Source organism: Mobula hypostoma, chromosome 5 (genome assembly GCF_963921235.1).
Source record: "Mobula hypostoma chromosome 5, sMobHyp1.1, whole genome shotgun sequence".
NCBI classification, from domain to species: domain Eukaryota; kingdom Metazoa; phylum Chordata; class Chondrichthyes; order Myliobatiformes; family Myliobatidae; genus Mobula; species Mobula hypostoma.
The window spans coordinates 105,514,265-105,538,048 of NC_086101.1; the positions used below are offsets into that span (position 1 = coordinate 105,514,265).

The 23,784-nt window shown below is 45.6% G+C and overlaps 1 protein-coding gene across 4 annotated transcripts in view; it reads left to right on the top strand.

The window, feature by feature from the left end:
* Positions 1-23,784, top strand: part of LOC134346880 (disks large homolog 4) — a 438,117-nt gene that overhangs the window by 129,626 nt on the left and 284,707 nt on the right. The window contains exon 1 of one of the 4 annotated variants that reach the window (XM_063048690.1): positions 8,946-9,409. The exons of 2 other annotated variants lie outside the window; for them this stretch is intronic. In XM_063048690.1, coding sequence (XP_062904760.1) covers positions 9,293-9,409 — 117 coding nt within the window. In that variant the 5' untranslated portion in view covers positions 8,946-9,292. Of the gene's footprint in view, positions 1-8,945; positions 9,410-23,784 lie in introns of those variants that run through there. One more of the 4 variants, XM_063048691.1, reaches the window with a different exon arrangement.

Genomic DNA, 23,784 nt, shown 5'->3' on the forward strand with positions numbered 1-23,784 from the left:
AAAGGGTTAAAAGCTTCCCAACTGCACAAGCTCAAAAATAGCAATGAGAGCCTTGCGTGGACTATTTATAGGCTGCGCTCCGAACGGTGCGATTGAAATCACACTTCGGCTACTCTTGTTTTCAACCAGAAGTTGTCCAGCTCTCTGTGAGGTCTTGTCCATGTTGTGACAGCACCCAGGTTACTGTGGGGTGCAGGCTCTGTCACCTCCTCTGGCCTCATTGCAGATTCCCACTGCTGGCCTTGCCCTCGGCTCCTGAGTTCCCTTTTGAAACATATCTCTCTCTCTCTCTGTCGCTCTCTCTCCACCTTCAAGATGTTCCTTCTTCTAGAACCTACTCTGAAGTTCCCTCCTCTGGTGCACATTTAGGCTGTCGTGCATCCCAGTGCTGCTGAGTTTGCTGAAGTGCTGTTTTACTCAGGTTGGCCTTGGCAGAAGTACAGATGGGTTCTGCCAGTGTGGTTCAGGGGCAAGGATGGGCAGATCTTTCTGAACATTATGAGATGTAGGGTCAGTGCAGGACAATTTCAAGGATGTTAATGAGTCATGAGGACCTGAGTTGTAGGGAAAGGTTGACATTTTTCTGGAGCATAGGAGGATGAGAGGAAATTTGATAGAAGTATTCAAAATTATGAGAGGTAAATGCATCATTGAGCACATTTACAAGGAGCACTGCCACAGGAAAGCAGTATCTATAATTCAGAACCCCTGCCATCCAGGCCACACTCTCTTTCTCACTACTACCATTGGGTAAGAGGTACAGAAATCTTAGATCCCACACCACTAGGTTCAGGGATAGTTATTACCCTACAACCTGCAGGGTTCTGAATCAGCGTGGGTAACTTCACTCACCTCAACTCTGAACTCATTCCACAGCCTTACAGATACACTTTCAAGGACTCTACAACTCATATTCTCAATATTATTTTTTTAAAAATCATTATTTGTCTTTTGCACATTGCTTTTTTGACTGTCTTAGTTTGTGTATAGTTTTTATAAACTGTTGTGTTTCTTTACTTTCAAGTCAAGTCAAGTCAATTCACTTTTTATTGTCAATTCAACCATAACTGCTGGTACAGAACATAGCAAAAATGAGACAACGTTTTCCAGGACCATGGTGCTACATGAAACAATACAAAAACTACATTGAACTACATAAGAAAAAAACACAAAAACTACACTAGACTCAGACCTATCCAGGACTGCATAAAGTGCACAAAACAGTGCAGGCACTACAATAAATAATAATAAATAATAAACAAGACAGTAGGCACAGTAGAGGGTAGTAGGTTGATGTCAGTCCAGGCTCTGGGTATTGAGGAGTCTGATGACTTGGGGGAAGAAACTGTTACATAGTCTGGTTGTGAAAGCCCAAGTGTTTCGGTGCCTTTTTCCAGATGGCAGGAGGGAGAAGAGTTTATATGAGGGGTGTGTGGGGTCCTTCATAATGCTGTTTGCTTTGCGGATGCAGCGTGTGGTGTAAATGCCTGTGATGGTGGGAAGAGAGACCCCGATGATCTTCTCAGTTGACCTCACTATACACTGCAGGGTCTTGCGATCCGAGATGTTACAATTTCTGAACCAGGCCGTGATGCAGCTGCTCAGGATGCTGTCAATACAACCTCTGTAGAATGTGGTGAGGATGGGGGGGTGGGGTATGGACATCTCTCAGCCTTCGCAGAAAGTAGATTCGCTGCTGGGCTTTCTTTGGAGCTGGTGTTGAGGGACCAGGTGAGATTTTCTGCCAGATGAACACCAAGAAATTTGGTGCTCTTAATGATCTCTACGAAGGAGACGTCGATGTTCAGCGGAGAGTGGTCGCTCCGTGTCCTCCTCAAGTCAACAACCATCTCTTTTGTTTTGTTTACATTCAGAGACAGGTTGTTGGCTCTGCACTAGTCCGTTACCACCAGATATCCTGAAGAACTGCGACCTGGACGTCATCTTGCTGGTCATATGTAATACAGAACTGATGAAAGGCGACAAACCAGAACAGTGGTCACTCTCAAACATTATCCCAGTCCCCAAGTCTGGATCCCTCACAAAGACAGATAACTACCGCGGTATCAGCCTGACCTGCATCTTAGCAAAGTTATACAATCGGATGATCTTGAACAGGATTCGCACCGCCATTGACCCTAAGCTAAGATTCAATCAGGATGGTTTTCGACAGAAGCGCACAACAGTAATGCAAATACTTGCTCTCCATAGGATCATCGAGAAAGTCAACAAGAACAACCTACCAGCCGTGCTTACTTACATTGATTTTTGCAAAGCTTTTGACTCCATTCACCGAGGTAAAATGCTGAAGATCCTGAAAGCTTATGGAGAGCCAGGCCATCTACTGAGAGTGGTAGAGTCCAGCTATACCAAAACCATGGCGAAAGTTGTATCACCAGATGGAGAAACAGCAGTGTTCGAGCTCCTAGCTGGTGTTCTGCAAGGAGACACTCTGGCACCCTACATCTTTATAATCGTCCTTGATTACGCTCTGCGTCAAGCTACCAATGATCATGACAAGCTTGGTTTTACCATAAAACCAGGGCAAACCAAAAGGGTCAGACCAGTTACGCTCACAGATCTCTATTTTGCAGATGGCATAGTCCTGCTCTCTGACCAGATGGAGGAAGCACAGCAGCTCCTGACAAAAGTGGAAATTGAATGCAATGAAGTTGGACTTCACCTAAACGCTAAAAAGACAGAGTACATGGTGTTTAACTGAGACGAAGGTACTCTCAAGACCGTAGAAAATGATACCATTAAGAAAGTCTTTGACTACAAGTACCTCGGGTCGAGGATGATGAGTTCGGAGAAGGACATAAAGGGACGGAAGGTGCTGGCTTGGAGGGCTATGAACGACATGAAGGAAATCTGGAAGTCGAACCTGACCAGAGGGTTTAAAAAGAGGATTTTCATAGCAGTCATAGAGTCCATTCTCACGTACGGATGCGAGACGTGGACACTCACTAAAATGATGCAGAAGTCTCTAGATGGTTGCTATACACGAATGCTCCGGATGGCTCTTGATGTGAGTTGGCAACAGCACATGATGAACGCCGAGCTCTATAACAACCTACCCATGCTCACCACTAAAATCCAGGCGAGAAGATTGCAACTAGCGGGGCACTGTCTACGCCACCCTGAGCTACCTGTCAGCCTAGTCATCATGTGGGAGCCCAAGCATGGGAGGATGAACCCTGGGCACCCTCCCAAGACTATGGGTCAACACGCTCCTAGAAGACAGCAGCGCAGCTAATGTAGATGAACTGAACACACTGATGAGGGAGAGGGAGAAGTGGAGAGTCTGTCATCATGCCCGACGCCGGCCCCCTAGGCCTGAGTCGACGTAGTAGTAGTCCGTTAGCCACTGCACCTCCTCTCTGTATGCTGACTCATAATTCTTGCTGATGAGACCTACCACGGTCGTGTCATCGGAGAACTTGATGATGTGGTTTGAGCTGTGTGTTGCAGCACAGTCGTGGGTCAGCAGAGTGAACAGCAGTGGACTGAGCACACAGCCCTGGGGGGCTCCCGTGCTCAGTGTGATGGTGTTGGAGATACTGCTTCCAATCCGGTTGGGATGGTACGCAAACTGCAGGGGGGCCATTGAGGGGGGCAGCAGGGTCTTGATGTGCCTCATGACGAGCCTCTTGAAGCACTTCACGATGATGGATGTGAGTGCAATGGGACAGTAGTCGTTGAGGCAGGACACTGAAGACTTCTTTGGCACGGGGACGATGGTGGCGGCCTTGAAGCACATAGGAACAACGGTGCTGCTCAGGGAGATGTTGAAGATGTCAGTGAGAATATCTGCTAGCTGGTCTGCACATCCTCTAAGCCCTCTGTCAGGAATATTATCTGGTTCAGCAGCCGTCCGTGGGTTGACTCTGTGCAGGGTTCTCCTGACATCGGCCACAGTAAGATACAGCACCTGGTCATTTGGAGGAAGGGTGGTCTTCCTCGCTGCCATGTCATTATCCACCTCAAAACGAGCGCAGAAGTTGTTCAACGCATCTGGGAGGGAGGCATCACCAGCACAGGCAGGTGGTGTTGTCTTGTAGTTGGTGATGTCCTGAATGCCCTTCCACATGTGCCGCATGTCGCCGCTGTCCTGTAAGTGGCTGTGGAGTCGTTGGGCATGTACACGCTTTGCCTCTCTGATGGCCTGGAACAGTTTGGTCCTTGCTTTTGTTAGGGCTGCCTTGTCGCCTGCTCTGAAGACGGAGTCACGGGTCCTCAGTAGCGCACGCACCTCCGCGGTCATCCATGGCTTCTGGTTAGCGCGTGTAGTGATGGTCTTGGCCACGGTGACGTCATCAATGCATCTGCTGCTGTAGCTAGTCACTGATGCCGTGTACTCCTCTAAGTTGGTAGAGTCGCCATCGGTTGCAGCCTCCCTGAACATGTGCCAGTCAGTGTGCTCAAAGCAGTCTTGAAGAGCAGAGATGGCTCCTGCTGGCCAGGTTTTCACCTGCTTCTGAACTGGTCTGGAGCACCTGACGAGCGGTCTGTATGCTGGGATTAGCATAACAGAGATGTGGTCTGAGTAATCAAGGTGGGGGCGGGGCTCCGCCCGGTACGCATCGGGAATGTTTGTGTAAGCAAGATCCAACGCATTCTCCCCCCTCGTTGCAAAGAGGGGGTCCTATAAATGCCTGCAAGAAAATGAATCACAAGGTAGGTTATTGTGACATAAGTGTATTTTCATAATAAATTTACTTTGACTTTGAAATGCAAACAGGCTTTTTCAGCTGAGTTTGGGTGAGACTAGAACTAGAGATCCCAGGTTAAGGGTGGAAGGTGAAATGTTTCAGGGGAATCTGAGGGTGAGCTTCTTCACTCAGAGGGTGGTGAGATGTGGAAAGAGCTACGAGCAGAACTGGTAGGCGCAGGCTAGAATTCAACATTGAAGAAACGTTTAGATAGGAATGTGGTTGGGAGGGCTATGGAAGACAATGATCCAGGTGTTGATCAATAGGACGAGGCAGAATAACAGTTCGGCACAGACTAGGTAGGCTGAAGGTCTGCTTCTATGGTGTAGCACTCTATGACTCTATAGGTGGTGCTATAGGTGATCTTGCCCTAGGCCACAGCAGACACAAGGGGCTGAATGGTCTTGGGACTCAGTTTGAGACAGTGGCTACTGATCACATTAATAGTTTAGCTGCAGACTTACCCCACTGGTTCCAAGTTTCATGTGCAGGACTTTGTGACCGTAACGCAAGATACCGCTTCAGCTAGTGTCTTTTCCACCAGAACAACAATGCCATGGTTTGTCTGAATTCACCTGGACTTCAGTGGTGCCCTTGGAACTTCTCTTGGCTATGAAAGGTTCCAGAGTGTTTGAATGTAACTAAGACAGTGAGGAACAGAGGGAAGCTCAAGCAAGTTCTTTGAAAAAAAAAGGGGAAAACTGAACCTGGGGCAGGATGATAGGTGCACAGAGGACATGGAGTAAAGCGAGTGGGCAGGAGAACCAGAAGGGAGAGGAGGGGATGGTTTCACCACAGTGAGGTGCTGTGATCAGGAACACGCTACCTGGAAGAGTGGTGGAAGTGGATTTGACAGGGGCTTCCAGACAGAATTGGGGGATACATGCCAGTATGTGGAGAGGGAGGACTGTTCGGAAAATTCTCCAGAGTGCTGGCACAAACCTTTTGGGTTGAGTGGCCACTTTATTCCATGATATAAGTACCAATCCTGCTTAAATATCTGAAGGTATTCTGTTCAACACCATTTATACTGGTGCCAAATCGAAGTAGGCACATTGGGCACCAAGGAGAGGATTGTATTCTGTCAGTCACCAAACTGAGGAGGATAGTCATTGTGGAGCTCTGCACTATAGGAAGGGCAGTACTGAGGGAGAGTCGCACTGTGGGAGGGGTGGTACTGAGGGAGAGTCGCACTGTGAGAGGGGTGTTACTGAGGGAGGGTCACACTGTGGGAGGGGTGGTACTGAGGGAGAGTTGCACTGTGGGAGGGGTGTTACCGAGGGAGGGTCACACTGTGGGAGGGGTGGTACTGAGGGAGAGTCGCACTGTGGGAGGGGCGGTACCGAGGGAGGGTCACACTGTGGGAGGGGCGTTACCGAGGGAGGGTCACACTGTGGGAGGGGTGGTACCGAGGGAGGGTCACACTGTGGGAGGGGCGGTACCGAGGGAGGGTCACACTGTGGGAGGGGCGGTACTGAGGGAGGGTCACACTGGGAGGGATGGTACTGAGGGAGGGTCACACTGTGGGAGAGGTGGTACCGAGGGAGGGTCGCACTGTGGGAGGGGTGGTACCGAGGGAGGGTCGCACTGTGGGAGGGGTGGTACTGAGGGAGGGTCACACTATGGGAGGGGCGGTACCGAGAGAGGGTCACACTGGGAGGGGTGTTACTGAGGGAGGGTCACACTGTGGGAGGGGCGGTACTGAGAGAGGCTCACACTGGGAGGGGTGATACTGAGGGAGGGTCACACTGTGGGAGAATCTCACTGTAGGAAGGGCTGTACTGAGGGAATACCGTACTGTTGGAGTTGATGTGTGAGTACAACCTAGCCCTCCTGCCCACTATGAATTGTGGAATTAACTGTGAGTTACACACATGCCGCACTGATGTGACATTTCATTTTTTTCAATAGTGAGTGATCGGAGTCTTCAGCCCCAACAATTCTTGGGTTACTGGGCTGTGAAGAATGGGGTTGGGGAACAGTTTGAGCTCTGAGTAATTTGGTACTAATTTTGCTTGAGAAAATGAGGCAGTCTTTTCCTGCGCACACACAAAATAGAGTTGATGAGCATCAAGTAGCCCTTCACAGCATGCAGGTGGCTGGCACTAACCATTCCCACAGACCACCTATCCCTGGCAGCACTCGGTATTACTGAGCCCCCAGCATCAGTATTCTGGAGGGCAGCATTGAGCAAGTACTTACGGAACTGGCTATGACGATGTCACATCAGAGGCTCAGGATTCTGCAGGGAGTGACTTGCCTCGTGACACTCAGAAACCCTTTCCCACCATCTGTAAGGCAAAATCAGATGCGTGGTAGATAAGGGAGTGTCAAATCCAAATCAGATTTATTCTCATTCACATACGTCATGAAATTTGTTGTTTTGTGGCAGCTGTACAGCACAATACATAAAATATGCTAAAAATTCATTATTTATAAATTAAAAATAATTACAATAAGAATATATAAAATAAATAAGTACAGCAAAAAAAAGAAGTTCATGGACTGCTCAGAAATCCAAAGCTGATCATAAAATGTTGAATGTGGGACTTCAAACTCCTCTACCTCCTCCCTGATAGTAGTTGTGAGAAAAGGACATGTCCTGATACTGGAGTTTAGGCTGTTCTTCACCCAAAACGTTGACAATTCTTACCCCTCATACCCCCCCACCCCCGATAGATGCTGCTCAACCTGCTGAGTTCCTCCAGTAGAGTCTTGCTTCAAATTCCAGCGTCTGCAGTGTGATGGAATATACTCCATCTACTATGGTGAAGCAGTGTGGCATGATTAGCACTGAAATGGTGCACAAAATACACGGTACTTACCTACACACCTCCAAAACCCGTGACCCCTCCCTCGGGCACAGGGGAGGGGGAAGGTTCGCCATTACATGCAGGCTTCCCTCCCAGTCACACACAAACATGACTTAGAAGTGTACCCGCCATTCCTTCATCGCCAGTGGTTCTAAGTCCTGGAAAGTCCTCCCAAGAGCACCTTCCTCAGGATTGCCGTGGTTAGAGGAGGCAGCCCTCGGCCTTTTGGCTATAAGAGGCAGCTCACAGCTACCTCCTTGGGGGTCAGTGACTTCCAGCCTTGCAGGCGATGCCAGGGAAAGGTGCGAATGGGTGCCTCACATCCTTGCCCTGAGGTTGCTGGGGAGATGAGATCAGGATGCGGAAGCCTGAGAGAGAGTGTATAGAAGATTTATCAGGTTGTTCCCCGGATTGGAGAGCATGTTTTATGAGGAAAGGTTGAGCGAGCTGAGGCTTTCCTCTCTGGAGAGGAGGAAAATGAATGACATGACAGAGGTGGACAGGATAATAGGAGGCAAAGGGAGAGTTGCCAGCCAAAGACTTTCTCCCAGGATGAAATGGCTAATAGGAGGGGCAAACTTTTACATTTTTTGGAGGAAAGTATGAGGGGGTGTTGTCAGAGGTAGTTTATTTTGTTTTACAAACAGTAAACACAAGAGATTCTGCAGATACTGGAAATCAGCGCATCACACACACAATGCTGGAGGAAGTCAGCAGGTCAGGCAGCATCTAAGGAGAGAAATAAATATTCATGGTTTCAGGCAAAGACCCTTTGTGTGTATTGTCCTTTATGAAGGTGTTGATGAAAGCTTTTGGCCAGAAACGTCAACTGTTTATTCCTCTCCACAGAAACTACGTGACCTGGTGGGTGTGTGGAATTTGCTGGGGTGGTGGTGGAGGTAGATACATTAGGGGCATTTAAGAATTTCTGAGATAGGCACATGGATAATCGAAAAATTGAGGGCTTCGTGGGAGGGAAGAGTTAGATTGATCTTGGAGTAGGTTAAATAGTCGGCACAACATTTTGGGCCGAAGGGCCTGTTTTGTTCTGTATTCATCACCAATGCTATCTCCAGCCCTGGTCCTGAGGGGAAGCAGCAATCGGCGGCCAATGAGGTGCAGCTGTGTGCTGGCACGGGGCCTCAGACTGTGCTGAGGGCGGGGAAATGCGGAGGGAACACAGCGGACGGTGGGCAGTCTGATTAGACTGATGGACAGTAGAGGTTCCGTTGCTTAGCTCCCTGCACTGACAGATTCTCTATTAATCACACTCGATGTAGTTGAATCCAGTGCTGTGTTACCCGATGCTCTTCCCCAGCTGCTGAAGGTGGTGAGAGCGGAGCTCTGCTTCCACGTCGTCAGCGAGCACTGCCCCCTCCCTCCAGTTCCCCGCCTCCCCCACCTCCTCCTCCTCCCCCTCATCCATTCTGCCGTTTGGTAAATCCTCCTTTAACTCAGAAAGCTGATTGGCTTGGAATTCCCTGGACTTGCAGGCATGGTGTGTAACTGATGAGGGACAGAGAGAAAGAGAGAGGACACAGTGATGGAATACTGAGCGAACGAGAGAGAGAGAGGAAACAGTGATTTCAGAAGAGAGAGACACACACACACAGAGGGAGAGAGGTACAGCTGGCTGGACAGACAAAAGGAAATGAGATGAGAGCTGTATTTACAGAGAGGACACACTGAGGATTGTACGGCAGCCCCAGATACTGTCTTTTCGTCAGCCCCAAGCTCTGGGATAACACTTATTTTATTTTCTTTTGGATGGGGCTCCGTATAATGTCACCGCCAATTAAAGAGCTGGCCTGTTTCTCCCCTGTACTGTGTCAGTGCAAGGTGGTGTGTACCAACAAGACTCTGTCCCTCATGTTTGGCTGTAAGGTGAGTGAAATCCTCTCTTGCAAATCTTGGACCCACCATCTGATCGATGTGATTATATCATTTTTTTTTCGAGAAGGTATTTTTAATCTGTTTTAGCTCCGTTCTTTATGGATTCATACCTGCCTCTGCAAAGTCCCTTGGTTTCAGCTGGTGTATCATTTAGCAGGCAATTTGGTCCTTGAAGGAAACTTGTTTTATTTTATTTTTGGTAGATAGGCAAGCCATCTCTGTTAGTCAGATAGCCAGCTGGACAAACTGTGTGGGTGCTGGGCTTCCAGCTACAGCTGGAAGTCTCCCTGCTTCACACACCCCCAAAGCTTGTTTAGGAGACAGGTCCCCGTGAGGCTCCAGCCTGGTCTCCAGGCTTTTCAGTCCATTTAGGCCTGTCTGCAACAGGCCTAGCACCTGGGGCCTACCACCCTACATGTCATCTCCACCCCACTGTCCACTCTGTACAGCACCTGTCCTGTCACCTCCCAATAGCCAGCTGCAGGCCTGAGGCTCTAACAGTGTGTGGGTGGCCAAGTCTGAGTGTGCTACCTGCCCTGGACTGGTGCATGTACGGAGTTTTCAAATTATGTCCTGTCTGTAGAAACTCTTGGTGAGGTCTCCCTTTGAGATGTTCCTTGAACAGAAATTAGAAAGCCCCTCTGTGTGTATCATTTTGTTTTAATTCTTTCATGGGATATGTGAGTCAGTGACTAGGTTATTATTGTCCTTCGTCTTTCTCCCCTCGAACTACTGTAGACCTGCTGGTGGGGTGATCCCACAGTGTTGTTGGGGAAGGGAGTGTCCTGGTTTAGACCCAAGGCAATAAAGGACTGATGCTGTTCCAAGTCTGAATGGTGTGGGGATCCTGCAGGTGGTGGTTTTTTCATATACCTCCTTCTCTTGGCCTCCTGTTTTGTAGTGTCATGGGTTTGGGAGGGGCTGTCAGAGTAGCCTTGAGGAACTGCACAACATCTTGTCAACAGTGCACACTGCTGACACTGTTTGCCAGCCATGGAAGTAATGGATGGTGGAAGGGGTACCAGTGAAGAGGAGATGCAAGAGACTGCAGATTCTGGAATCCAAAGCAACACACGAAGTTTTGGAGGAACTCAGTGGGTCAGGCAGCAGCTACGGAGGGAATTGGGAAGTCAATGTTTCAGGTTGAAACCCTTCATCTGGACTGAAAGAGACAGGGAAGATAGCCAGTATGAAAATGTGAAAAGATCCAGAGATCCGTTAAGGTTGTGTGCAACCAGGGTGGTTAAGAAATTGTATGGTGTGTTGGCTTTCATTAGTCGGGATATTGAGTTTAAGAGCCATGAGGTAATGTTGCAGCTCTATAAAACTCGTTAGACCACACTTGGAGTGTTGTGTTCAGTTCTGGTCTCCTCATTATGTGAAGGACATGGCAGCTTCAGACAGGGTATAGAGGAGATTTACTTGGATGCTGGCTGGATTAGAGAACATGTCTTATGAGGAAAAGCTGAGTAATCTGGGGCTTTTCTCTTTGGAGTGAGGAGGTGACTTGGTAGAAGTGTACAAGATGATAAGAGGCATAGATCGGGTGGACAGTCAGAGACTTTTTCCCAAGGCAGAAATGGCTAATACCAGGAGGCATAATTTTAAAGTGATTGGTGGCGGGGGGGCGTCAGAGGTAAAGATTTTTACAATGTGTGGTGAGTTTATTGAACACCCTGCTAGGGATGTTGGTAGAGACATTAGGGACATTCAGGGGACTTTTAGATAGGTACTTGGATTATAGAAAACTGGAGGGATTTATAGGAGGGAAGGGTTAGATTAATCATGGGCTGAAAGGCCTGTACAGTGCTGTAATGTTCTGTGTCCAATGTTCTAATAGTTGGCAGATGGATCCACATGAGGAGAGCTGACAGGCAGATGGAGGAGGAGAGGGTGGAAATAGTGACAGAGGCTGGGAGGTGATGTGTGGAGGTGACAAAGGGCTGGTAGGAAAGGAAGGTGGAGTATGGAATTGAGGGGAGCAGCTGGGGAGGGCAGAGGGGAACAGTGTGTGGCTTATGGGCAGATGGAGTGGGTGGAGGAGGAGAAAAGAGACAGTCATGGAGGCAAGGATGGGTGTAGGAGGAACTGGATAGATCAGGAGGGGACAGTTGAAGAATTCAATGTTTGTGCCACTGGGCTGTAGACCACACTGACAGAATACAGGGTTCTGTCACTCTGGTTTGCATTTGTTCTCTTCCTGAGGACAGAGAGGGAATGGGGAGGAGAATTAAAATGGCTGACCACTGATCCTGGCAGAAAGAGTGTCGGTGCTTGGCAGAGAAGTCACTCTGTTCTCACCAGTGTAGAGGTGGCCATATCAGGAGCATCAGAAAAATTTTTTTTAAAGTGCCAGACAATTTGCATGTGACTAGAAGAGGCCCAAATGGCAGCAAGGAAAGAGGTGTAGGGACAGGTGTTAATCCTCTTATGGTCTGGGGAGGGTGAGAAATTGCCTGAGAAGATTGAGTGAACCAGGGATTTACTGAGAGAGTGATTGATATGAAATTCAGAAAGGGATGGTGAGGGGAGGGGATGATGTGGCTGGTATAGGATAACGTCTTAGCCGAGAGTTTGCTTTCCCCGGTTGGTGATGGATTTGACTCAGTAACAGTAAGATTCAATAACTCTTGAGAGTTGTGGGAGCTGCATTAATCCAGGCAATTGGGAGAGTAGTCTATCAAATTCCTGATTTATGTAGATGGTAGAAACACCTGGGGAATCCGGTGGTGAGTCACTGCAGGTTTCTAGCCTCTGACCTCCTCTTATAACAAACGTGGCTGGCCCAGTTGTATTTCTGGTGAACACAGAGGCTGGTTTTATGTATGACCTGGATCTGGCAAAGACTTCATTCAATCAAAATTTTTGCTTTCCTTCTAAATAAAAGAAGCTTGAAAAAGTATTCTTCCCCAAGGGAGCATGGGGGACTAGTGTGGAGGTGATTTTGCTGAGGGTCTGTCTTGACCCATATTGATCCTATGTGGTATGTAAGATGGGTCTGTCTAGACTCCTTGTCAGGGGTTAGAGTCAGAGTGGATCAGGAGCTGCCTCACCGCATCAGTGAGCAGCTTCCAGGCAGGTGGAGATGAGGACTAGGAGTGCTGAAGCCAAAATGGGAGTATCAATTGTCGCTGGCTTTGATTTCAGGAATGCAACCCAGGTCGAGGACTCTGACTGACGAGAGTTCATGGGAACCAAACTGGGAAAACACAAGGTTTCTTTCAGTTTTAGAGACATCACAGTTAGAAAGTGTTTTCTCAAAGGTTAAGAGTCTATCTAGGAATGGACCATAAGGCACAGAAGCGGAATAGGGCACCCAGCCTATTGAGTCTGCTCTGTCATTCTATCATGGCTGATTTATTTTCCATCTCCTGCCTTCACTCACCTCAGCTCTGAATTGATTCCACAACTTACAGACTCACTCTCAAGGACTTTACAACTTGGGTTCTCAGTATTATCTATTTTTTTATTTGCACAATTGGTATTCTTTTGCATATTGGTTGTTAGTCTTTGTTCACTTATAGTTTTTCATAAATTCTATTCTTTGTTTTCCTGTAAATGAGCACACATCAGGAATTGCTGTGTACTTGTTCTTGGAGAGACATAGTTCCAGGACAATGTCCCATACGCCATCAATCTTTAAGCCATGCCACTCAGGGACTTGTGCTAATATTATTTTTGTGACTGTATCTTCTATCATTGCTATATGCGCTGTGTGTGACTGTATGTAATGTGTTTTGCACCTTGGCCCTGGAGGAACAGTGTTTTGTTTAGCTGTATACATGAATATGTTTGAATGTCAATTAAAACTGAATTTGAACTTCAACTTAAATGCCCTGCAAGAAAATGAATCTCATGGTCGTATATGGTGATATATATTTGATAATAATTTTACTTTGACTTTGACTTTCTCCCTGTAACCTTTGACACTCTTACGAATTATTTACCTATCAACCTCAACTTTAAATATACCCAGTGACTTGACATCCCTGTGGCAATGAATTCCACAGATTCACCACCCTTTGGCTGAAGAAATTCCTCCTTATCTCTGTTCTAAAGGGACGCCCTTTTATTCTGAGGCTGTGCTGTCTGGTCCAAGACTCCCCCATTATAGAAAATATCATCTCCACATCCACTTTATCTAGACCTTTCAATTTTCAGGGTTTCGATGAGATTCCCACTCATTCTTCTAAATTCTAGTGAGTACAGGCCCAGAGCCATCAAACACTCCTCACATGTTAACCCTTTCATTCATGAGACCATTCTTGTGATCCTCCTCTGGACCCTATCCAATGCTGGCACTTCTTTTCCTAGATAGGAGACGCAGAACTTTCACAATACTCCAAATGCCGTCTGACAAATGCCTTATAATCCTTCTATTAACCAACTGATATTACTCACTTCACTTTCTGCTATTTATCAGTCTATGAATCTGAACTTATTGTAGAGGAATATCTGATCTGAGGAATCATAAAATGGGGAAGATCTAGAGTAATCCTATATATTTTATAAAAGAGTTGTTTTGTGCACTGCTCCTTCGGAATCCTGAACAGTGATTTGTTATACTACTGTACCATGATGTAGTTCCAAAATAAAATATAAACTCCAAAATAATAATTTATCCTTCCAGTGAGAAAGTTGGAAGTTTGAATCCACATATCAGGTCCTAAAGCGGACCTCATACTCCTGGAGCAGCACCGTGCTGTCTCATCTTTCAGCTGAGACATTAATTCCATGAGTGAACTCACAAAACCCCTCAGCCAGTAACCAGTATTTATGTATGTTTCAACATCACTGAAACAGATGATTTGATGATAGTTACCATTGGTGGGATCCTGTTAACCGTATTTTCCACACCATGGCAGTGAACATGCTTCAGGAGAGAATACTTAATTGGCTGCAGAGTGTGTTTCGGAATATCCTGAAATAGAGCTTAATGTGGGAAAGTGTGAGGTCATGCATTTTGGTAAGAGGAATCTAAAGGCAGACTTATCTGATTGAAGCAAGAGGAAAGAACTGAGGGATCCAGATGATCTAGTGTGGGAATCACAAAAATATAGTAGTCAAGTGGTCAGGAAGACAAATGATACATTGCACCAGGGTTAGAGTTCAGAAATATCAAGGAGTGTTACATTTGCACAGGGTAGGGTGCAGCCTCACTAGGTGGACAGGCTTGGTACAAAAGGATAAATGAATGGCGAGTGACCTTATTGAAACATAAGATCCCAAGGGGTTGTAACAGGTTACAAGTTGAGATGTGGGGGAGTTTCAAATGAGGGGCGTGGTTACAAAATTAGGGAAGCTCATTTAAAATGCAAGTGTGTAAGAGCTTGTTTTCACAATGTATTTGAATTCAGGAGGGCTGTGGAGAGTGGATCATTATTTAAAGAGGAGGTAGATAACTTTGTGGAATATCCTGAAACTGAGAGCTGATTAGCACCAACAGTGAAGAAGAGATGCGCCTGAGCAGATCAGCCACGATCATACTGAATATCAGGGCAGGCCTGAGGAGCTGAGTGACCGCCTTCTGCTCCTATTAAGAAAGGCGCTGAATCTTTTCTTTTAAGACCGAAGATTGCTTCATGACCCATCTGCTTATCAGAACTGTTCCGTGGGAATTATCCAATGCCAAGTCCTGATCCAATTTTGCTGAAGACTGTTGGCTCTTTAATCCCTGCTTCAGCATTCCCAATTGCAAGGCCATTATTTGTAACCACAATTTCCATTTATACAGCACATTTAATGAAGCTAAACATCACAAACTGCCCCAGGGAGCAATTATCAAATGAAAGTTGATGCCAAGAAGAATAAAGAGATCTCAGGGCACTTGACCAGAAGCTCGGTCACAGGGAGATCGTTTAAAGAGCAATTTAGTGGAGGGGGGAAGGGTGAAGAGGTTTGGGGAGGGAATCCCAGTCTCAAGGTGCTGGAAGGCGAAGACATGGCCACAATAGTTGGAGTTATTGAAATGGAGAATGATGAAGATATTGCAGTTTGAGTGCAGAAATGCCAGAATTTTGGGGGAATTGCAGGAGAACAGAGAGAGAGAGAGGGGAAAAGGAAGGGAGAAAATATGAGAATTTCAAAATTTGGATTAGAATATTGTGTTAGTGTTGAAGGGGATGGGGAGTAGTTTTGTTACTGACTTCCCTTCTGAGATGTCCCTCTGCAGATGTCTCCTCAGGAAGACAGCATTTGTTCGTTCATTAGTCATGATGAAAGGTGATTGACTAGAATTGTTAACTCCATTTCCCTCTTTATGGATGTTTCCTGACCTGCTGAGTATTTCCAACACTTACTGCATTTCTTTCAGATTTCCAGCATCTGCAGACTTTTGATTTCCTCAGAGGTACCTTCACTGTGATTCACAAGATGCTAAAGTTAGGAGAGGACTAGATTGAATAATCAGAGGCTTTTTCTGCTTTGTCACCGACTGTGTGAAATATTTTCTTTCCAACCACCCCACTCAATCACTCAGGACTAATTATGAATGAGTGGTTCTTGTAGTGACTTTCCTTATGGAACGTGGGTGTCAAATGGAAGAATTGAGAAATATGAACAGGAGTTGTCTTGTTACCCCTACTAGTCTGTTCTAAGATCATGGTTGATCCATTTTGGCTTCAGTCCCACTTTACTACCTGTTCCTCATACCCTTTGACTTCTCTATAGCTCAGTAATATGTCTCTGGCAGTCATAGAGTCATACAGCACGGAGACAGGCCCCTCAACCCACCTGGTCCATGCCCACCAACATTCCCATCAAAGTAAGTCCCATTGCTGGAATTTGGCCCCTATCCCATTAAACCTTGTATCCATATCTGTTCAAGTACCTTTTAAATGTTGCTAACATACCTGCCTCAACCACTTCCTCTGGCTGTTATTTCGTATACTGAACACCCTCTTGATGGTAAAAAAAAATCAAGGTCATAGTAATTTTTTATTAAAGTGCATATATGTCACCATATACTATCGTGAGATATATTTTCTTGCAGGCATTTAAAAGTTCCACCTCAGGTTGCTATTAATTCCGTCTCACCTTTAACCTGTGTCTCCTAGTCCTTGATTTCCCAGTCCTGGGAAAAAGACTGCACATTCACCCTGTCTTAGCTATATTCAATAATCCAATCTCCACAGTTTTCTGCAGTGGAGAAATGTGCATGACCTCATTGGTGAAGAAAATTTATTTTAAATGTATGAAGTCTTGTACTGACACTGTACCACTAGTACTGACCCCCACCGCTCCCCCATGAAAGGAAACTTCTTGTCAAGTGTCCTACAAGTCTTGCATCTCGGTGAGATTATATGTCATTTGATTCAACTGCTTAACCTCCCCTCATAAGCTGTCTCCAAGTCAGGAATCCTTCTAGTGAACCTCAAAACATAGAGCAGTACAGCCCCATGGACAATGTTGTGCCAACCTTTTAACCTACTCTAAAATCAATCTAACCCTGTTCTACCACAAAGCCCTCCATTTTTTTATCAATCACGTACTTATCTAAGAGTTTCATTAATGTCTAATGGATCTGCCTCTACCATAGCTCCTGGCAGCGTATTCCACACGCCCACCATTCCTGTGGTAAAAAGTTTACCTCTGACATCCCCATACCATCTACCAATCAGCTAAAAATAATGTCCCCTCATACTGGCCATTTCTGCTCTGGGGGAAAAAGTCTCTGGCTATCCACTCAATCTATGCCTCTTGTACATAGCTAACAAGTTACCTGTCTTCCTCCTTCGCCTCAAATAGAAAAACCCGAGCTCACTCAACCTCTCATTGTGCCACCCCACTCCCACACTTTGGAAGGTCTGATCACCTGGCTGTATTTCTGCTTCTGTTGTATTTCTTCTTCTTAGCATCCATTAGTCTCATGAGACCATGGATTTGCACCTTGGAAGGTTTCCAGGGCGCAGGCCTGGGCAAGGTTGTATGGAAGACCAGCATTTGCCCATGCTGCAAGTCTCCCCTCTCCACGCCACCGATGTTGTCCAAGGGAAGGGCATTAGGACCCATACAGCTTGGCACCGGTGTCATTGCAGAGCAATGTGTGGTTAAGTGCCTTGCTCAAGGACACACACGCTGCCTCAGCCAAGGCTCGAATTAGCGACCTTCAAATCACTAGGCGAATGCCTTAACCACTTGGCCATGTACCAACATTCCCGTTGTATAGGCAGAGACTAATGACTACAGTACGAGTGATGAGAGGTATGGTCAAGAGAAGCAGGGAGTGCTTATAGGACTACTTTGAGTTGGTGAACTGGACAATATTCAGGGATTCATCTTCGAATCTGAATGAATATACCACAGATGTCACCAACTTCATCGAGACCTGTGTGGATGAGTGTGTGTCTTCAAGAACATACCATATACAGTTGAAGTTAGAAATTTACATACACCTTAGCCAAATACATTTAAACGCAGTTTTTCACAATTCCTGACATTTAATCCAAGAAAATATTCCCTGTCTTAGGTCAGTTAGGATCACTACTTTATATTAAGAATGTGAAATGTCAGAATAATAGTAGAGAGAATGATTTATTTCAGATTTTATTTCTTTCATCACTTCCCCAGTGGGTCAGAAGTTTACATACACTTTGTTAGTATTTGGTAGCTTTGCCTTTAAATTGTTTAACTTGGGTCAAACATTTTGGGTGGCCTTCCACAAGCTTCTCACAGTAAGTTGCTAGAAATTTGTTCCATTCGTCCAGACAGAACTGGTGTAACTGAGTCAGGTTTGTAGGCCTCCTTGCTCGCACACGCTTTTTCAGTTCTGCCCACAAATTTTCTATCGGATTGAGGTCAGAAAATGATGTCAAGTCTGGTTCATCCTTGGGAGCATTTTCCAAATGCCTGAAGGTACCATGTTCATCTGTACAAACAATAGTACGCAAGTATAAACACCATGGGACCACGCAGCCGTCATACCGCTCAGGAAGGAGACGCATTCTGTCTCCCAGAGATGAACGTACTTTGGCACGAAAAGTGCAAATCAATCCCAGAAGAACAGCAAAGGACCTTGTGAAGATGCTGGAGGAAACAGGTAGACAAGTATCTATATCCACAGTAAAACGAGTCCTATATCGACATAACCTGAAAGGCTGCTCAGCAAGGAAGAAGTCACTGCTCCAAAACCGCCATAAAAAAAGTCAGACTACAGTTTGCAAGTGCACATGGGAACAAAGATCTTACTTTTTGGAGAAATGTCCTCTGGTTTGATGAAGCAAAAATTGAACTGTTTGGCCATAATGACCATCATTATGTTCAGAGGAAAAAGGGTGAGGCTTGCAAGCCGAAGAACACCATCCCAACCGTGAAGCTTGGGGGTGACAGCATCATGTTGTGGGGGTACTTTGCTGCGGGAGGGACTGGTGCACTTCACAAAATAGATGGCATCATGAGGAAGGGAAATTATGTGGATATATTGAAGCAACATCTCAAGACATCAGCCAGGAAGTTAAAGCTCCGTCACAAATGGGTCTTCCAAATGGACAATGACCCCAAGCATACCTCCAAAGCTGAGGCAAAATTGCTTAAGGACAACAAAGTCAAGGTATTGGAGTGGCCATCACAAAGTCCTGACCTCAATCCAATAGAAAATTTGTGGGCAGAACTGAAAAAGTGTGTGCGAGCAAAGAGGCCTACAAACCTGACTCAGTTACACCAGTTCTGTCTGGAGGAATGGAACAAAATTCCAGCAACTTACTGTGAGAAGCTTGTGGAAGGCCACCCAAAACGTTTGACTCAAGTTAAACAATTTAAAGGCAAAGCTACCAAATGCCAACAAAGTGTATGTAAACTTCTGACCCACTGGGAAAGTGATGAAAGAAATAAAAGCTGAAATAAATCATTTTCTCTACTATTATTCTGACATTTCACATTCTTAAAATAATGTAGTGATCCTAACTGACCTAAGACAGGGAATATTTTCTCGGATTAGATGTCAGGAATTGTGAAAAGCTGAGTTTAAATGCATTTGGCTAAGGTGTATGTAAACTTCTGACTTCAACTGTATACTCAAACCAAAAGATGTGGATGAACACCAGGAGGTTTATAATTTGCTGAGGGCTAGATCTGTGGCATTCAATACTGGTAATCTAGAACTCTACAAGAAGTCCAGGTATGACCCAAGGAAGTCTATTTTAAGAGCAGTAAAACAATTTTGATGGTGGTTAGAGAATTAATCAGATGCATGTCAGCTCTGGCAGGGGTTGCAAGCCACTACTTCCTACAAAGCAAATGCTTGAGATGTTTCACTGCCAGATGAGCTCAATACCTTTTATAGTCATAGTCATAGTCATACTTTATTGATCCCAGGGGGAAATTGGTTTTCGTTACAGTTGCACCATAAATTATGCAGCCTTTGAAAGCGAGAATCAAACTACACCTGTGAGAATCCCTGCAGCAATTTGGCATCTCTGTGATCTCTGTCTCGGAGGCCGACAGTGAACTCTCACAAGGCTTCAGGCCCTGATGGTGTAACTGGTAGGGCACTGCAAACCTGTGCCATCCTGTGCAGGAGTATCCAAGGACATTTTGAATCTCTCACAGCTGCAGTCAGAAGTTCCCTCCTGCTTCAAAAGAGTGACAATCATACCAGTGCCCAAAAAGAGCAGGGTGAACTGCCTCAGTGACTGTTGTCCAGTGGCACTCTCATCCATAGTGATCAAGTTCTTTAAGAGGTTGGTTATGGCTAGAATCAGCTCCTGCCTTAGGAGGGACCTGGACCCACTACAATTTGCCTATCTACAGTGGATTCAGTGTCACTGGATCTCCATTTGACCTTGGATCACCTGAACAAAGTTCAAAGTAAATTTATTATCTAAGTACATGTAAATCATTGCATACAGCCTGCAATTCACTTTTTTGTTGGCATTCACAGTAAATACAAGAAACACAATAAAAGCAATGAGAAACCATGCCCAATAGGACAGACAACAAACTGTGCAAATACAAAATGAGAAAAGAAAACAAAATAGTAATAAAAATAATAATAAATAAATAAGCTATAAATATTACATGAGTTGTAGGGTCCATGACAGTGAGTGCATTGAAGTATCTGCTCTGGTTCAAGAGCCTGATGGTGAAGGAGTAATAACTACTCCTGAACATGGTTGTGAGTTCCAAGGCTTGTGTGCCGCCTTCCTGATGGCAGCAGTGAGAAGAGAGCATGACTTAGATGGTGGGGGTCCTGGATGATGGATGCTGTTTTCTTGCAACAACACTCTGTGAGGATGTGCTCAATAGTGGGGAGGGCTTTACCTGTGATAGACTGGGACATATCTACTACTTTTTGTAGGGTTTCCGTTCAACGGTTTTGGTGTTTCCTTACAAGTCTGTGATGCAAATTGTCCACCACAGACATTGACTTTGAGTGTGGGGTTATTGTTGTGGCACCCCTTAGCCAGATTTTCAGTCTCCCTCTTATATGCTGATTCGTCATCACCTTCGATTCTGCCAATGACAATGGTGTCAGCAAGCTTAAATATGCAATTAGGCAATAGTAATACTGACATCAGGCTGTTGTTTATTAATTAAAGCTCAATGTAAAGTACAATGGTATCCTCATTTCTTGTCAACAAGCTCCAAACCTGGGCCTCTGTACCTCCTACTGCAACTCCTACTGACTACTTCACCGGCAGGTCGGCAATAGCATCTCCTCCTTGCTGACAATCAACACTGGTGCACCTCAAGGATGCATGCTTCGCCCACTTCTCTACTCTCTCTACACCCACAACTGCTCAAATGCCATCGATAAATTTGCCAGTGACACAACTATTATTGGCAGAATTTCAGACGGTGATGAGACATGGAGGAACGAGATAGATCAACTGGTTGGGTGGTGACGCTAAAGCAACCCTGCATCAATGTCAGTAAGACCAAGAAATTTATTGGGGACTTCAGGAATGGGAAGTCAAGGAAACACAGTCCTCATTGGGGGGTCAACAGTGGAAAGGGTAAACAATTTAAAATTTATGGGCGTCTACACCTCTGAAGATCTATCCTGGGCCCAACATATTCATGCAATTACAAAGAGGGCAGAACAGCAGCTATATTTCATTAGGAGTTTGAGGAGACTCAGTATGTCAGCAGAGGCACAGATGTACGATCAATAGCATTCTAATTGGTTGCATCACCATCTGGTATGGAAGGGCCTTGCATGGGATCCATAAAACAGAAAGTTGTAAACTCAGCCAACTCCATTATGGGCACTAGTCTTCCCAGCAACTATGGCCTTCTAGCTATCCTCCTTCCCTACCCCTGCACCTTTTTATTTTGGCATCTTCACCCTTCCTTTCTATTCTTGATGAAGGGTCTCGGCCCAAAAAATCAACTGTTTATTTATTCACTTCCACTGATGCTTCCTGACCTGCTGAGTTCCTCCAATGTTTTATGGGTACGACCCTTTTCTCTCTGAACACCAGAACACATTAGTCACATAGCATTGCAATAACACTCTACTATTCTTCATAATCAATCTACTAAGTTTTTCCTACTTGCTTGCCCCTGCAGAATCCTTGTACCCTCCTCACAAATTGTTGTCCTGCCAGTCTCTGTATCATCAGCCAAGCTGTCCATAGAACACTCAGTACCCTCACTTAATTCATCAAAGTATGAGAAATACTCAGCAAGTCAGGAAGCATCTGTGGAGAAGTAAACAGAACTAACATTTCGGGTTGATCAGACCTAATAATCCAACATGGGTTCTAAGTCAGTGGTAAGATATGTGTTGGAACCTGTGATGATGAATGTGATAACAAGACACCTAGAAAATCTCATTAAACTGAATGCTGGAATTCTCTTGGCCCCTGGCTCAAGGCTCCAGAACTAGGGGATGCAGCCTTGGGATCTAAGAGAGGGACTGAGGACAGACCCAAGGAAGAATTTCTTCTTTCCTAGGGCAGTGAGCTTGTGGAACTTCCAGTCACTTGTTGTGTTCTGTCATGTTGCATTCTGTGTTGTTCTGCTGAATGTGATGGGCATACTAAGCTGTCACTGGAATGAGGGGTGACACTTCCAGGCTGCCCAGCACATCCTTGAGTGCGTTGGTTGCTAACGCAAGTGGCACATTTCACTATATGTTTCGATGTACTGTACATGTGATAAATAAATCAGCATCTGAATCAGTGAAGGCCAAAGTGATGAATCTATTTAAGGAAGTAGATTTATTGAATCAGGGAGTCATACAGTATGGAGGTAGGTCCTTTGACACACTGATGCATTCTGACTAAGACACACTTCTAAGCCATTCCCATTTTCCTGTATTTGGCCCATATCCCTCTAAGCCTTTCTTGTCCATGTACCTGTCTTGTGTCTTCTAAGCATTGTTAATGTAACCCCCCCCCCCAGTCATTTCTATTGGCAACTCACTTTGTATATGGACCATCCTCCAGTTCCTATTAAACCCCTCTCCTCTCACCTTAAGCCTGTGCTCTCTAGTTCTTGATTCACCAACCCTGGGAAAAAGACCATGTAATTCACTCTATGTTCCTCATGATTTTATACATCTCTATTAAATTTTATGCACCTCACTTTCCTATACTTTAATGAATAAAGTCCTATCCTGCTCAACCTCTCTACATAATTCAGTCCAACAAGTCCCAGCAACATCCTTATAAATCTTCTCCGCACTCCTAGCTGAATAGCATCTTTCCTATAGCAAGCCAACCAAAATCAATGCAATAATCCAAAACACTGGCGATCCAGAGTAACACACACAATGGTGAAGGAACTCAGCAGGTCAGGCAACATCTAATGTCAACAATTTGGTCAGAGACCTTTCATCAGGACTGGAAGGTAAGGGGGAAGAAGCCAAAATAAGGTGAGGGTTGGGAAGGAGTATGAGTTGATGGGAGACTAGATGAGTAGTGGGGATGAAGTAAGAAGCTGGAGTGCGATAGGTTGTACAGGTAAAGGCTGAAGAAGGAATATGGTAGGAGAAGACAATGGGCCATGGGAGAAAGGGAAGGGGGAAGGTGGGCAGGTGAGGAGAAAAGGAATGAGAGGCAAGCCAGAAAGGGGAATGGAGAAAGAGAAGCTAGAAGGTCAGAGAAATCGATGTTCATAGTCAAGTTGGAGGCTACCCAGATGGAATATCAAGTCTCGCTGCTCCAATCTGAAAGTGACCTCATCGTGGCAGCAATATTCCAAATGTGGCCTAGCCAACATTTTGCATAACTGCAGCTTAATTTCCCAACTCCTATCGTTAGTCCAATGAAGGCTGGCGTGCCAAATGCCTTCTACCTGTGATGTCACTCTCGGGGAAATATGTACTTGTACTCCTAATTCCCTCTGCCCTACGACACTCCCCAGTGTACTACTGATCACTATGAAAGTCCTATCCTCATTTGACTTCCAGGTTGCAACATCTC